The sequence below is a fragment of the Salmo salar genome, chromosome 09 (genome assembly GCF_965601325.2).
Source record: "Salmo salar chromosome 09, fSalSal1, whole genome shotgun sequence".
NCBI classification, from domain to species: domain Eukaryota; kingdom Metazoa; phylum Chordata; class Actinopteri; order Salmoniformes; family Salmonidae; genus Salmo; species Salmo salar.
The window spans coordinates 20,230,361-20,246,121 of NC_138299.1; the positions used below are offsets into that span (position 1 = coordinate 20,230,361).

The window sequence follows — 15,761 nt, forward strand, 5'->3', positions numbered from 1 at the left end:
TAAAGACTTGTTTGATGTCAATAAAGAGAAAGGCAATCTCATAATGTGAATTCATTTTTTATTATACTCCAGAATCAACATTCGATACTAATTCTGTTACAGTCTATTTGCTAACATGGCACCGTCTAAGCTATCACATTTCTAGAGATAGTAAACTTCCAGGGCTTAACTGACTTAAAATTGCACCATACATTTTTAATTGATGCCTTAAGTGTTCATATTTTATACTGTCTGTGTGTTTGTGCTACTGAAGAACCCTGTCAGTCCTGAACGAATTGCCCTTCGGGGTTTAATACACGTGTATTGTATTGTAAATTATAATTGTAGAAATAAGTTAGTTATTGATAACCTCAGGAAGAAGCTGATATTTTTTTCTCCTATATGTCAAGTGTGGAATCAAAACGTTTAAAAAATGTTCACGACATTCACAAAAGACTGGAATACTATTTTCAGCACAACTGTTCCAACCAACATACTATCAAAGCTTATTGTGAAATATAGACGAATTTGGTTTCAACTGTGCTGGAGGTTATTTATAGCTTTGGAAATTAAGCCTGTATTTTTATATTCAAACAAATACAAAACAATAACAAAAAGTACATATACTTTTTATTCTTCAATATAGAACACCTAAAGTGACAGAATGTTGACACAGCCTGGTCTCATAGACTAGACGTAACATAGTACATTTAAATCCAGGACACTCAAATTAGTATGATATGTTAGGTATGGTTACATAAGACAGATGGTTACTTTGGTCAAAAACAGTGTGGTATAACACAAACGTCTAGAAACCCAAGAGGTTTTGAGTTCTAATCCCATCACGGACAACTTTAGCATTTTAGCAACTTTTCAACTACATTTTAGCTACTTTGCATGTTAGCTAGCCCTCCCCCTAACCATTTTAGCTAACCCTTCCACTAACCCTTCCCTTATCCCTTTAACCTAACTCCTAAACTTCAACTTTACCCTAACACCAAGCCTAGCTAATGTAAGCCAGCTAGCTAACGTTAGCCACCTAGACAGAATTTGTAACATATCATACGTTTCGCAGATTCTAAACATATTGTACATTTTGTAAATTTGTAACGTATAATACAAATTGTAATTTGTAAAATATCATACACAATGGATAATGGACATCCACAAATTAATACATACCATACAATAATAAATGGTGCTTCGGGTTTACGTACAGAAAAATACGAAATCCTCTGAGACCAAGTTGCAGCGACTGAGTAAATTTGCTGGGATTGAGGCTGTGGGAACCATGACAGTTTTTCCTGTTTATTTCACAAATGTTTCAAGAACTCAAAATTATCAAAGGAAGGAAGACCATGCTGATATCTTCTTGGAGGAATCAATTTAGTTCAATATAATGTAGTCCAGGGGTAGGAAATCCTGGTCCTGGGGTGCCACAAATTTAACCGACCTGGAAGACCAGGTGTGATAAATTGGGGGCAATCACTAAATTGATCAATTAGCTCAGTTGGTCAGGGCTGTGTTCAGTACATAAAAACGTAACAGAACATTAAATTGAATGGAAACGATGCTGTGCTGAACAACCAGTTGACAAACGGGGAGGGGTTGGGTTGTGGATTCAAACGCACAGTGTCCCTTTAAATACATCACTCGTTGTTTCAAGCCACACCCCAGCACACTCACCGAACGGAGCAAACGTATCTCAAAGTCTGTTCAAGAACGTACAAGAACATTTTTGGAAAACGTGCCGTTCAGTACAAACCGTTTACAATGTAGCAAACGTTAAAGCGATCTGAACACACCCCTGGTATGGTGCCTAGTTGGAACAAAATCCTGCAGTACCTGTGGCACTCCAGGAACAGGGTTGCCTAGCCCTGATGAAGTCTATTACAATGTGCAGAAACCATGTATGGAAAAATCAACTCAACATTTTCTTTTCCCTCTTGACTTCCTTTTCCGGGAATTGCCTAGGGAGAGTAAAGAGTAAAAATAATAGATTGAAGGAATCAAATGACATACCAATGACTTAAAATAGTATGCAGATAATGTCAAACAAAGTGGGACACCAAAGACTGCATTTGGTGGATCTTGGCATTGAAGAGAAGGGACAGTTTTATCATGTTTCTGATGAATACTATTATTTTGGAAATGGAATTACATTCAGTGCTGTTGGTTCCATCAATTTCAAGATCATTAAAGCTTTCAGCAAAGTCAGACTTAAAAAGGACACAGTTTACAGGAAGCACAAAAAAGGCATTGCATTAGTAGTTTAACTCGGTTGTTATGAGGGTGGACAGTTTAGTAACATAGGGGTATGAAGTCACAGAAAACATGACAGCAAAACTCCACAAAAACAACAAAAAATTGTGCTGAGCAAGGTCTTCCCGGTGAGGCCTTCACAAGTTGAAAAGCTCAGTATGACAGTGAAGTTAACTTGGATATGATAATGAATTTTCAATTGTGGCACTTATGAGGTGTCAGTTTGAGGCTAAGTACTGTATGTCTTTACAAGATAAAACTCTATGATTCAGGCTGATAAAGAGTGCATAAAGTAGTGGCCAAGAGAGGTCTCACACAAAGTGGTTCATCTTAAGAGAGTGTTAAAAGCAGGACAAGACACAAATCAGGTCAAACCAGACCCTGTTTAGGCCAACACACGTCTGTTAATTAAAATCATGGCTTGGTGCTTATGGGTTGATTAAAATGTTCCTGCTTGCACCAGTTAGTTTTCAAACCAGTTGTTTGACCTACCTCACTGCAACACACACCCCTTTTTACATTTAGGGTGTCCCTTTCCAGTGTTACCTTGTGTTTTAGAGAGTCAAAGAAAAAAGACAACACAAAAAACAAACTACTTGATGATCATGACAGGACTCAAGGTGTTGTAAATGGGAGGCTTTTAAGATCGGTTTTCCAATTTTTGGAAAACCGAGTTCACAGCTAAAACAACAGCACAAAATGATCAGACACTATATTTAAACATGTAATGTAAAATGCAATAAAACCATATACCAAAAAAACTGGAGAAATCTCCCTCTCAGACACTTCAGGAGACCACAGTTCCAAACATGATCTTTATTAGAATGAATGAATACATTACCTTCATTACTCTTCTTTTTGTTTCTTCTAAAGAGCTTCTGCTGTTTTTTATCCTCTGGTTTTAGGGTTTCAGATGCAGAGGCAGGCAGAGCTTCGGATACTGAGTCCACTCCATCGGGCACATCGTACGCCGGTCCGCTTTCCGCAGCACTGACCATAGGTACGTTGCCTTTGGTGTTTGTGTTGCCATTGGTCTCTGTGCTGCCATTGGTGTCTGGGTGTCCATTAGTTATACCCTCATCCTGTGCCACCATCTTCACCATCATGTCATCCCCAGCCTCATCTTGTCCAAAAGTCTTTACCATCATGCTGTTGCTCTTACCTCCAACTTCATCTTGACCAATGGTTTTTCCTATCAGGTTGCTTTCACCATTACTCTCTTTCATCATGTCCATATCAGTGACAGGAAGTGTGCAGGCTCCATTAAGGTGACTCTCTCCATTGCTCTGTGGACATTCAGGCATCAAGTCCTCCGTTACCATCAGGTTGATTTCAGGCAGGTCTGCATCTGTGAAGGTAGAGATGCTTGGGGTGTTATTTAGGACACCCATTCCCAGGATCTCCTGTGTTGGTGAATTGGTTGTGGGAAGGCTGGAAAAAGCTGGTTTTTCTTGGGGTTTGCTGGGGCATCCGTTCATTCCTTCTCTTGGGGCCCTCTCCTCTGCCTGGGGTTGAGTGGGACTGGGAGTGCTGGAGGCTTCTGAGACAGAGGCTTTGATTTCTTCTATTACAGGCTTGACACTTGATGCTGCAGTGGAGAAGGAGGTTCTGTTAATGTATGAAGACAGATAGGAAGAGCAGGTCTACTGTACCAAGCATTCCAAACATGTCATCATTCTTAAAAGCAGGCAATGTTTGAATCTAGCAAGTGGTGTTTCTTAAGAAAAGACACAAAGAAGCATGACCAAGCACACATTATTGATGAAATTAAGCAAGTGTAATTGGTACTTGTAGTGGCTGCACAAAATCACAAATGGAAGCACAGAGATGGAGTGGCAAAATCTGTTTATGGTTCAATGCAGGAGAGTAGGAGTGGAGTTGGAGACAGGACGGAGTCAGAGTCATCTTGTCCTTACCAGGCTGGCCCGTTTTCCTATTCATTTCACTAGAGGGGGGGATTTCCGTTTCGCACCTGGGCCGCGTCTTCCTGAGATGGAAGCCTTTCCGGATGTCAGCAAGAAGGTGGTCGATAATACAGCCATTGTCCTGTGGCGAGGGTCCTTTCCGGACTGGTGACAGAGGATAGAGAAAGAGACATATCAAGATACCACACGGCTCGTTATGCTGTATCATCTTAGTGTGAATACAAAACATAGTTGGACTCATATGACAGAGGAGATACAGTGCCCTGCAAAAGTATTCACCCCCTTGGCGTTTTTTCCTATTTTGTTGCATTACAACCTGTAATTTAAATTGATTTTTATTTGGATTTTATTTAATGGACATACAGAAAATAGTCCAAATTGGTGAAGTGAAATGAAAAAAAAATACTTGTTTCAAAAAATAAAAATAAATGAAAAATGAAAAGTGATGGGTGCATATGTATTCAGCCCCTTTGCTATGAAGCCCCTAAATAATATCTGGTGCAACCAATTACCTTCAGAAGTCACATAATTAGTTAAATAAAGTCCACCTGTGTGCAATCTAAGTGTCACATGATCTGTCACATGATCTCAGTATATATACACCTGTTCTGAAAGGCCCCAGAGTCTGCAACACCACTAAGCAAGAGGCACCACCAAGCAAGTGGCACTAAGAAGAACAAGGAGCTCTCCAAACAGGTCAGGGACAAAGTTGTGGAGAACAGATCAGGGTTGGGTTAAAAAAAAAATATCAGAAACTTTGAACATCCCACGGAGCACCATTAAATCCATTATTTAAAAAATGGAAAGAATATGGCACCACAACAAACCTGCCAAGAGAGGGCCACCCACCAAAACTCACGGAACAGGCAAGGAGGGCATTAAATCAGAGAGGTAACAAAGAGACCAAAGATAACCCTGTAGGAGGTGCAAAGCTCCACAGCGGAGATTTTAGTATCTGTCCATAGGACCACTTTAAGCCTTACACTCCACAGAGCTAGGCTTTATGGAAGAGTGGCCAGAAAAAAGCCTGCTTAAAGAAAATAAATAAGCAAACACGTTTGGTGTTCGCCAAAAGGCATGTGGGAGACTCCCCAAACATATGGAAGAAGGTACTCTGGTCAGATGAGACTGAAATTGAACTTTTTGGCCATCAAGGAAAACGCTATATCTGGCGCAAACCCAACACCACTCATCACCCCGAGACTACCATCCCCACATTGAAGCATGGTGTTGGCAGCATCATGCTGTGGGGATGTTTTTCATCGGCATGGACTGGGAAACTGGGCAGAATTGAAGGAATGATGGATGGCGCTAAATACGGGGAAATTCTTGAGGGAAACCTGTTTCAGTCTTCCAGAGATTTAAGACTGGGACGGAGGTTCACCTTCCAGCAGGACAATGACCCCAAGCATACTGCTAAAGCAACACTCAAGTGGTTTAAGGGGAAACATTTAAATGTATGGGAATGGCCTAGTCGAAGCCCAGACCTCAATCCAATTGAGAATCTGTGGTATGACTTAAAGATTGCTGTACACCAGTGGAACACATCCAACTTGAAGGAGCTGGAGCAGTTTTGCCTTGAAGAATGGGCAAAAATCCTAGTGGCTAAATGTGCCAAGCTAATAGAGACATACCCCAAGAGACTTGTAGCTGTAATTGCTGCACAAGGCGGCTCTACAAAGTATTGACTTTGGGGTGATGAATAGTTATGCACGCTCAAGTTTTCAGTTTTTTGTCTTATTTCTTGTTTGTTTTGCAATAAAAAATATTTTGCATCTTCAAAGTGGTAGGCATGTTGTGTAAATCAAATTATACAAATTCCCCCAAAATCTATTTTAATTCCAGGTTGTAAGGCAACAAAATAGGAAAAATGCCAAGGGGGGTGAATACTTTCGCAAGCCACTGTATATCAGAAGAACTCACTTATTTTTCCATTCTCCCCCTTCTGTCTTTTGGATTCCTCCTCCTCAAGCTGCTTCTTCCTTTTCTCCACCTTCACAGCCTGCTCTTTTCTGGTTTTGTTTTCCTGTGGGTGTAAATAGAACATTGAGAAAGAGATTACACCAAGCTACTCCTTAGAAAACCTTTATCTTCAGTTTTCTAGTGATGGAAATCAGTATTCATTATTTTCAGTTATCTAAACTTGCTCCTCTGACTTTTAAGGCTTTGATGAAAAGTCCCCTAAAGGTCTTGATGGTTCCGAAAAGCTCCTCCAGGGAAAGATTGTTGACATCCTCACACAGGTAGAGGGCAAGGTCACCCTTCTTCCTCACAATCTCCAAAAAACTGTCCTCCAAATCTCGGCAGGCCTCCAGGTTTTTCTTGGGGAGGGAAACAAACAGTTGAACCATTGCCTTATTAAAGAACACATTTGTATAGTTGGTTGATCTCCTCCAAAGAGTTTTAAAACAACCACAAACTTGTCAATATTGTGATGCATTGAACCACAATAGAATCTAATTCACTGGTTTCATACCTCAAATACCTCTGCGTACTGCTGCTTTACATCGTCCACAGAGTTAGAGACTTTCTTTGATGCTTCTTTCAGTCGATTGAGTAAGGCACTGGCCTCTGCCTGAATGGAGTCCAGGTTGATTCTGAAGGATAAAAATAAATATACAAATCTTTTGGTGTGTAATTGTATCATTTATGTATCAATTTCAGAGCTCATAATACGTCTTTTTTTAATAAAAAGGGTGTCATACCCAGCTGCTTTTTCACAAATCTCAATGTCGTCAGGGAGGTACAACAACTCTGGGTGGTTCAGCTCTACTTCCTGTAAACAAAATGGTCAGTCATGAGTCTATTTATGATTTCCAACTTTGATTTGATTGTCCATGTGAAGTCTGTTTGGCTTCTGTGAGGAGCACTGACCACACAGTTGTTTTTCTTCTCAGAAAAGCACGTCCTTATTTAGAATAGTGATACCTCCAGAATGTAATGGAGCAGGGTAATGCGGCTCTTGTTGGCCTTAGTCTCAGTCAGCATCAGCAGGGAGCTGATCTTAAAGCCCTCAGCGTGTCCTGTGTGACTTCCCTGTGAACAAACAGAATCAGGAGTTAGAGCTCTTCAGACTGCATAAGTGCTGCATGTTTTTGGGTGAGTAGAATGCCATCCTTTGGAAAGTCCTTACTTACGTAATTGAGGAAGTTTCCCACATCAAGGATGAGCCTGCAGAAACTGGGCAGGAGAGTGCTCACTCTGAGACCTGGGGGAGACATTTTTTTTAATGTTGAAATGTTCGATGCAAAATGTTTGACAAACCAACACAAAAACAATGATTTGATAGACCTGCATCTCCAACTTGAAGAGATAAAACCTTTCCAGCACAAGCAACAATTTGGTCTACATAAAACAGCATAGTTAGTCTTGCTCTGTTGATATTTCCAACAAACCAAAAAGTTCATAATGAGCCTTACAGTGTCCTCTGATAGCTTTCACAAATATTTAATTGATGAATAGAGCAGTCAATGTAACATGAGTGTCACGTCCTGACCAGTGAAAAGGGTCATTTGCCATAGTAGAATGGTCAGGGCGTGGCAGGGGGGTTGTTTTGTGTGTTTTGGGGTTGGTTTGTTTCTAGAGGAATGTGTTGTAGTTTTCATGTTCTATGTTTCGTTTTCCAGGTTTGGCCGAGTATGGTTTCCAATCAGAGGCAGTTGTCTTTCGTTGTCTCTGATTGGAAGCCATACTTAGGCAGCCTGTTTTCCTTTGGGTTTTGTGGGTGGTTGTTTTCCGTATAGTCTGTGTACCTTACGGAACTGTTTGTCGTTTGGTTATTTTTGTTTAAGTGTTCTCTTAAAATAAATGAAGATGAGCACTATACACGCTGCGCCTTGGTCTAATCCTTCCGACGCTTGTGACAATGAGTGTTTATACATGGAAGTTGATGTTGACTTACACTGGCATGCAGCTTCAACCACCTCTGCTTTGGGCTTGAGCATGTCCAGTACGGAGGCCGTCTCCTCACACAGCAACATGCAGTCTATCCTCAGCTGGTAACTGTGGGGAGACATGAGAGAAAGGGAGGGAGAGGGGATACGAAGTAGGGATGGTACAGGGAGGGAAGAGAGATGCCATAGGTAATTAAGCAAGACAATTCAAGGAAGTGCCAAACGAATACATACACCAGAATCATTTCCACATAAAGTATCCTGTGAGGTGCCAGAAATATTGAAAGCGAGGAGAGGAATAGCAGTTACCATGGTACAGCCAGGATAGAAAGGTAGAATCGGTCAACATTGGCCAACTTGTCTTTTTCACCCTGGAAGGATTTCAGGTTTTCTATCTAGACAGAGAAAGAAAAGAGAGTACTTCAGATCAGTCATTACCCTCAAATTGTTCAATGCTTAACTTATACAAAAAATAAAACATTACTTGTTTTATATATGAGGAGAAATTAGGAAAGTACTCCTTATACCAACCTCATGTTTCTCAGGTAAGAGTTTAACAAGTTGCTTCAACACCTCCACATCAAACTTAGTCCGATCCCCATTCTGAATCAAGGACACAAACTCATCATGTGAGCTAGATGGAGGAGCACGGAGAAAAAACATCAGGTCAATGGGGTAAAAACAACATTGAAATCAATACCAACTGAAATAATCAATTACATTACCATTTGAATTGCTTGAGAAATATGTTCAAATTCAAGTTCTTCTTTACGTCAATAAAGGAGATCTGTAGAGAGAAGAGGGGAACAAATATTTTGTTAGGGAGGTTGTTGTTTTAGGATTCATAATGAGCCATGTTTTTGGTGTGCTCCAGATATGAGAGCTGTAGTGAGTGTTGACCAGTGCACCTCTTTAGGCTCCTTCTTGACAGGAGCAGGTGCCCCCTTGTCTTTGTGTTCGGTCACCGGGAGACAGAACAGCTGCTCAATGCTGGAGTAGTTGGGCTCCCGAGGAGTGTCTTTCTGAGCAGAGGTCCACATGGAATGACCATCTGTGTGTTTGTGAAAGGAGGGAGAGAATAACCACAACACATCTGGAATGATCTAATACAATTATTCTCTATGCTGTACTGTCAGACAATCTTTTCCCCTCTGAAATAGAGCAGACTGCCTCTGTAAACAAAGGGGAGGTTCATTAAAGAGAGATGCCAAAGTTATTCACTCACCAGTGACAGCTCTGAGCTTCTGCCAGTTGAGCTTCTTCATCCTTAGGGTGGGGCAGCGGCCTGCCTTGGAGGAGGCAGAACAGGCACACCCCAGGGATTGGCTAATTTGGGCCACCCCCATCCCACCCATGCCAGGAGGAGGTGGTGGTGGTGGTGGTGGAGGCATGCCTGACATAGCGGGCAAGGGTGGGGGTGGGCACCCCATCCCTGGTAGAGGCGGAGGTGGTGGGGGTACTCCACCTCCTGTGTGTGGTAGTGTCGGAGCGGGGGGTGGAGGAAGGGAAGGTGGTGGGGGTGGTGGATGAGAAGACACTTGGGAGGTTGTGGGGCATTTGGTCAGTCTTTCTTGGTCATTGTCCACCTTATCAGTCTGAACAGCCTTATCAATCTTCTTGTGTGGCAGACCATCCACAGCATGGACACCAGCAGTCCTGCGCTTGGAGAACACCAGGCGTTGCATAATTGTCTCACAGGAGTCCATTGGAGCTGGAGCACAGAATCATACACAAACACTGAAATCTACAGAATTTTGCCTACGTGTAACCCCCCCAAAAAATATTCTATGCACTTTTGCTCTTAGTCTACATTCACCCAGACTCCAGGCCTTTGCCCATAACTCTCTCAGGGGACAACTTATTGCCTCAGAGGACTCACAGTCTTGATCCAGCAGTATGGCCCTGTTAGTGAGGGCCTCCAGGGTCTGCCAGATGTCAGCCCTGTCGGGCCCCAGCAGCAGCAGGGCCTGTAGGATGGACAGGAGCTGGAGGGATGACGGAGACCTGCTCACCTGGAGGTGGACCAACACACAACCAGACCTTATTAAAGTGCATTTGTAATTCAATTGTTTACAAGACTTGCCATGATGTTAAGAGAAGGTGGCCTGCAGTGTTATGGTAGTGCAGCTGACGGCTGTGCTCACTTTGTTGAAGAGGGTGGTGAACACCTCCTGGTGACTGCTCATGTCGATGCCTCCATAGACTCTCAACAGCTCCTCCTCATCCTCAACCATAGCCTCTTCAAACGCTTCACACTGAATGATCAAGTCCTCATCCTCCTCATCTCTGGAGGTCACACACACACACATCAAGTAATTTATTCAAAAGGGCCTATTGAGCAAGTAGGCTATGTTTACATGTGTACTTCCCACTTGCACATCAAATCAACAAGTAAATTAACAAATGTTAAAATAAATACAAGTTTTGTTGAACATTTCACTCAGATGTTATTGTGCTTGACTGATGCATGGGCATTTAATTTATCTGCACACGACAAAAAAGTCACAATGAAATCGAGGAAGTCAGTCAAGGCACTCACCTCAATTTGGGCAGTATATCAAGTAACTGTAATCCTGGAAAAAAAGAAACAGTGCACTTAATAAGGCAGTGACAAAAACAAAGATCCACTTTCAAATTCATCAGTTTCGTACTATTAAAAATTTGGAACACGACGGAATGTAAACAAGAATTTGCGTGATGGGAATCAGCGTGTGATTTTGATCACAGGTGAGCGATTTAGGATATAATTAATCAATCTGCAGTGGAGCGGGGATGTGGAACGACTTCGAACAAATTACACATTTTCTGTGAATGCCAAATTCACAAAAGGATGCGAATGGCGACTTGACAGACGAGCTTCTGTTGTTGGCTTCTGATTGCAGCTAATTGGCAATCATAAAAAGGTAAGTCTACATCGCAACCAGTTCCTGGACAATACTGTAACCTGTCAAGAACAATAATATTGTACATACAATGTTGATAGGACTACTATGCCCATATTTCTTCAATAAATTCAGCACACATCTCTATAGGCCTAATCTTGATTTCCCAGATAAATCAGATTTTCCAAAACAAAAAACGATTCAGGTACCACCATCTATGTCAAATACAAATGAATAGGCCTACTTTCAATCCTAAATATGTGAGGTTTGCCCAAGATTAAAGTGTTTAGGGACGAGATAGCCCAGTGAGCACCATTCCGACACCGAAGTCTGTGCAGTTGAAAAGATCTTGAAATTTGGTCTGTCTGTCCTGTCCTTGATTTCAGCGTCCACAGACGTCATTTTTTGGTCTGTGGATGTTAAAAAATCAGGGCCAGGATGGGGACTGACATAGACTTATTTAGATTTGCTCCGGTTTGTACCGGAATTAATTTCAACCTCCACAGACGCCTGGTCCGAACCAACCTCGATTTGGCCCGAACATTGACGTCTATGATTGGGTCAGATTTGGTATGGTCAAGTCCAGACCAAATCTGAACCAATCATAGACGTCTATGATTCACAAGTACAGTACAGTACAGTAAAGTAGAGTATTTATTCAGTACAGTAGAATACAGTAATGTACAGTAGAGTATAGTCCAGTACAATACAGTAGAGTACAGTATACTAGAGCATATTAGAGTAAAGTACAGTATTCTGTGTTCTACTGTACTGTACTCTACTTTACTGAACTCTAATGTACTGTAATGTACTCTACTCTACTATACTGAACTAAACTCTACTGTGCTGTCTCAACTTGTAAGACATAGACGTTTGGTCCAGACAGACCAAATTTGGTCTTCTTTGGGGCGGGGTTCATTAGAATAATACTCAGCATGCTTTGAAAGTGTTCCTTTTTACATTTACATATTGGGCCATTAGCAGACACTCTTATCCAGAGCAACTTACAGTCAGTGCATTAAACTAAGGTAAATAAACAACCTCATATCACAGTCATAGCAAGAAAAACGTGTCTAACTGTTATTGAGAATATTATTGTAGTTGAAGTGTCCTGTTGTTTTTATTGTGTAAGTCTGAAATCTCTGAACATGATCACTGCCAGTTCTAAAGCTTGTGAAAAGACTAAAATAGAAAAAGCTAACGTGATAGATGGGAGGAATAATAAACATTCCATTCTGCACTCTTCGGTTTGCTCCAGTATCCTATCTTAATTGTAGTTAAAAATGTTGAACGTGACAGAATGCTTTCTTCATTGACATGTAGATACACAGTACCAGTCAAAAGTTTGGACACACCTACTCATTCAAGGGTTTTTATTTATTTGTTACTATTTTCTACATTGTAGTGTCATTGTCGTGTGCGTAGGTGGCAGGGAAGTCAGGCGCAGGAGAAACCAACTTGGTGTAACTGGAATAGTTTAATTAAGATAAAACAAACTCCAAAAACCAACGTACATAAAAAAATAAAATAACATGGGTAAAATAACCCGTCGCGCACCAATACAAATACACGAGCACATAACCACAAACAATCTCTGACAAGGACATGAGGGGAAACAGAGAGTTAAATACACAACATGTAATGAATGGGATTGGAACCAGGTGTGTAGGAAGACAAGACAAAACCAATGGAAAATGAAAAATGGATCAATGATGGCTAGAAGACCGGTGACGTCAACCGCCGAGCACCATCCGAACAAGGAGGGGCATCGACTTCGGCAGAAGTCGTGACATGTAGAATAATAGTGAACACATCAAAACTATGAAATAACACATATGGAATCATGTAGTAACCAAAAACGTGTTAAACAAATCAAAATATATTTTAAGAGGTCTTTCAAAGTAGCCATCCTTTGACTTGATGACAGCTTTGCATACTCTTGGTATTCTCTCAACCAGCTTCACCTGGAATTATTTTCCAACAGTTTTGAAGGAGTTCCCACATATGTTGAGCACTTGTTGGCTGCTTTTCCTTCACGCTGCGGTCCAACTCATCCCAAACCATCTCAATTGGATTGAGGTCAGGTGATTAGTGGTGGCCAGGTCATCTGATGCAGCACTCCATCACTCTCCTTCTTGGTCCAATACCCCTTACACAGCCTGGAGGTGTGTTGGGTCATTGTCCTGTTGAAAAACAAATGATACTCCCACTAAGAGCAAACCAGACGGGATGGCATATCGCTGCAGAATGCTGTGGTAACCATGCTTGTTAAGTGTGTCTTGCATTCTAAATAAATCACTGACAGGGTCACCAGGAAAGCACCATCACACCTCCTCCTCCATGCTTCACGGTGGGAACCATACATGCGGAGATCCTCCGTTCACCTACTCTACGTCTCACAAAGACACGGCGGTTCGAACCAAAAATCTCAAATTTGGATTCATCAGACCAAAGGACAGGTTTCCATCTGTCTAATGTCCATTGCTCGTGTCTCTTGGCCCAACCAAATCTCTTCTTCTTATTGGTGTCCTTTACTAGTGGTTTCTTTGCAGCAATTTGACCATGAAGGCCTGATTCACGCAGTCTCCTCTAAACATTTGATGTTAAGATGTGTCTGTTACTTGAACTCTGTGAAGCATTTATTTAGGTTGCAATTTCTGAGGCTGGTAACTCCGATGAACTTATCCTCTGCAGCAGAGCTAACTCTGGGTCTTACTTTCCTGAGGTGGTCCTCATGAGAGCCAGTTTCATCATAGAGCTTGATGTTTTTTGCGACTGCACTTGAAAAAACGTTCAAAGTTCTTGAAATTTTCAGGATTGACTGACCTTCATGTCCTCATAAGGATCGGACCCTTTTTTTCAATTTTTGCTTAAAATGTCATACCCAAATCTAACTGCCTGTAGCTCAGGACCTGAAGCAAGGATATGCATATTCTTGATACCATTTGAATGGAAAAGCTCTGAAGTTTGTGGAAATGTGAAATTAATGTAGGAGGATTTAACACATTAGATCTGGTAAAAGATTATTCAAAGACAAAAACATGCGTTATTTTAAAAGCAAGAGAAAGGCCATAATGTACTATTCCAGGTTAGGCAGAATTTAGATTTTGGCCACTAGATGGCAGCAGTGTATGTGCAAAGTTTTACACAGATTCAATGAACCATTGCATTTCTGTTCAAAATATTGTATCAAGACTGTGCAAATGTGCCTAATTGGTTTAATACATTCAAGTTCATAACTGTGCACTCTCCTCAAACAATAGCATGGCATTATTTCACTGTAATAGCTACTGTAGATTGGACAGTAATGTTAGATTAACAAGAATTTAAGCTTTCTGCCCATATCAGATATGTCTATGTCCTGGGAAATGTTCTTGTTATTTACAACCTCATGCTAATCACATTAGCCTACGTTTGCTCAACCGTCCCGAGGGGGAGGACACAGATCCCGTAGAGGTTAAAGTAATGGACTGTCATTTGTCTTTGCTTATTTGAACTGTTCTTGCCATAATATGGTCTTTCACTACCTCATGAAGCTGGTTGAGAGAATGCCAAGAGTGTGCAAAGCTGTCATCAAGGCAAAGGGTGGCTACTTTGAATAATCTCAAATATAATATATACAATATTTGTTTAACACTTATGGTTACTACATGATTCCATATGTGTTATTTCATTGTTTTGATGTCTTCACTATTATTCTACAATGTAGATGTAACAGTCTTCTCCTTCATCTGACGATATGTTAAAATCACTGTCAGAAAGGGTGGACCAATACGCAGCGGGTTGCGTGTTCATCATGATAATTTATTAACTAAACGTGAACACGGAAAAACAATAAACAAACGAGAACGACAGTTTTACAGGCTAAGTACTTACATACAGCAGTGCAAAATCAACTACCCACAAAATAACCAAACCAAACACACACCTCTATATAGGACTCTCAATCAGAGGCAACTAGAAACACCTGCCTCCAATTGAGAGTCCAACACCCAATCCTAAACATAGAAAAACTAAACTAGACAGAACATAGAAATGCATACACAACACAAACCCTCTGCCACGCCCTGACCAAAACTAATACAATTACTCCCTCTGCTGGTCAGGACGTGACAGTAGAAAATTGTAAAAGTAAAGAAAAGCCATTGAATGAGTAGGTGTGTCCAAACTTTTGACTGGTACTGTATGTGAATTTATGTACGGTTGAAATTTGGCCATAGAAACAATGACCGGAAAAATAAGTATTCTCAACGTCCGTAAAATAAGTATTTTTAATATACGTTAATGACGTCCTTTCAAAGTCTGTAAAATATGAATTTTCAACGTCCGGAAAATACATATTTTCAACTTTCAATCAGAACCGTAAATTAACCTAATTTTCACCGTCATTTCACCCACCGCTCACTGGGAGGGGACAGATTGCAGGCAGGCATATAGCTAAAATGACACAGTGACATAGATTAGTAATGGAACTGTTGCCAAATGGCCTATTTTCATTCCCATTTGTCTGGTGTTTCTCCATAGGGAAACTACCTTTTGTTATTAACAATGTGCCACTGTGTGACCTTGCAGATGAACTGAGTGGCTGAGTATTGAAGATAAACAATGCGCTGTACCGATAAACTCCTTGCGCATCTTATCTCTCTGTCGCAGGTCATCTGTCCCAAAGATGATGGCGTTGATGACACTGAGGAGGGTGACCATGTAGGGCACATTGTCTGTGGCCTGCAGCTCGTTCATGATCACACTGAAGCGATACTGCTGGGTCTTCACACCCTGGGAGCCAAAGTAACACATTAGTCATTCTGTATGTCATTCAC

At 41.2% G+C, this 15,761-nt stretch overlaps 1 protein-coding gene across 1 annotated transcript; it reads right to left on the reverse strand.

Moving 5' to 3' along the window:
- Window positions 1-41: 41 nt before the first annotated feature.
- Window positions 42-15,761, reverse strand: LOC106610851 (inverted formin-2). Its single transcript, XM_045723456.2, has 19 exons — window positions 15,558-15,761; window positions 10,599-10,632; window positions 10,204-10,345; window positions 9,939-10,071; window positions 9,285-9,770; window positions 8,968-9,110; window positions 8,785-8,846; window positions 8,591-8,693; window positions 8,369-8,454; window positions 8,068-8,168; window positions 7,304-7,374; window positions 7,095-7,202; window positions 6,872-6,942; window positions 6,643-6,763; window positions 6,323-6,487; window positions 6,090-6,192; window positions 4,158-4,310; window positions 3,083-3,829; window positions 42-1,949 (listed from the first exon to the last, which is right to left on the reverse strand). Exons 1-19 carry the CDS (start codon window positions 15,736-15,738, stop codon window positions 1,906-1,908), a joined length of 3,054 nt encoding a protein of 1,017 aa, XP_045579412.2. The 5' UTR covers window positions 15,739-15,761; the 3' UTR covers window positions 42-1,905.

Bases quoted from the DNA above. Each gene is read 5' to 3' on its own strand.
- LOC106610851 (XM_045723456.2), bottom strand. From the start codon at position 15,738: ATGTGTTACTTTGGCTCCCAGGGTGTGAAGACCCAGCAGTATCGCTTC. The intron at 8,169-8,368 runs GTAACTGCTATT...GTCTCCCCACAG, and splicing joins TCTATCCTGGCTGTACCATG to TTACCAGCTGAGGATAGACT. The intron at 7,375-8,067 runs GTAAGTCAACAT...TGTCTCCCCCAG, and splicing joins GGTTGAAGCTGCATGCCAGT to GTCTCAGAGTGAGCACTCTC.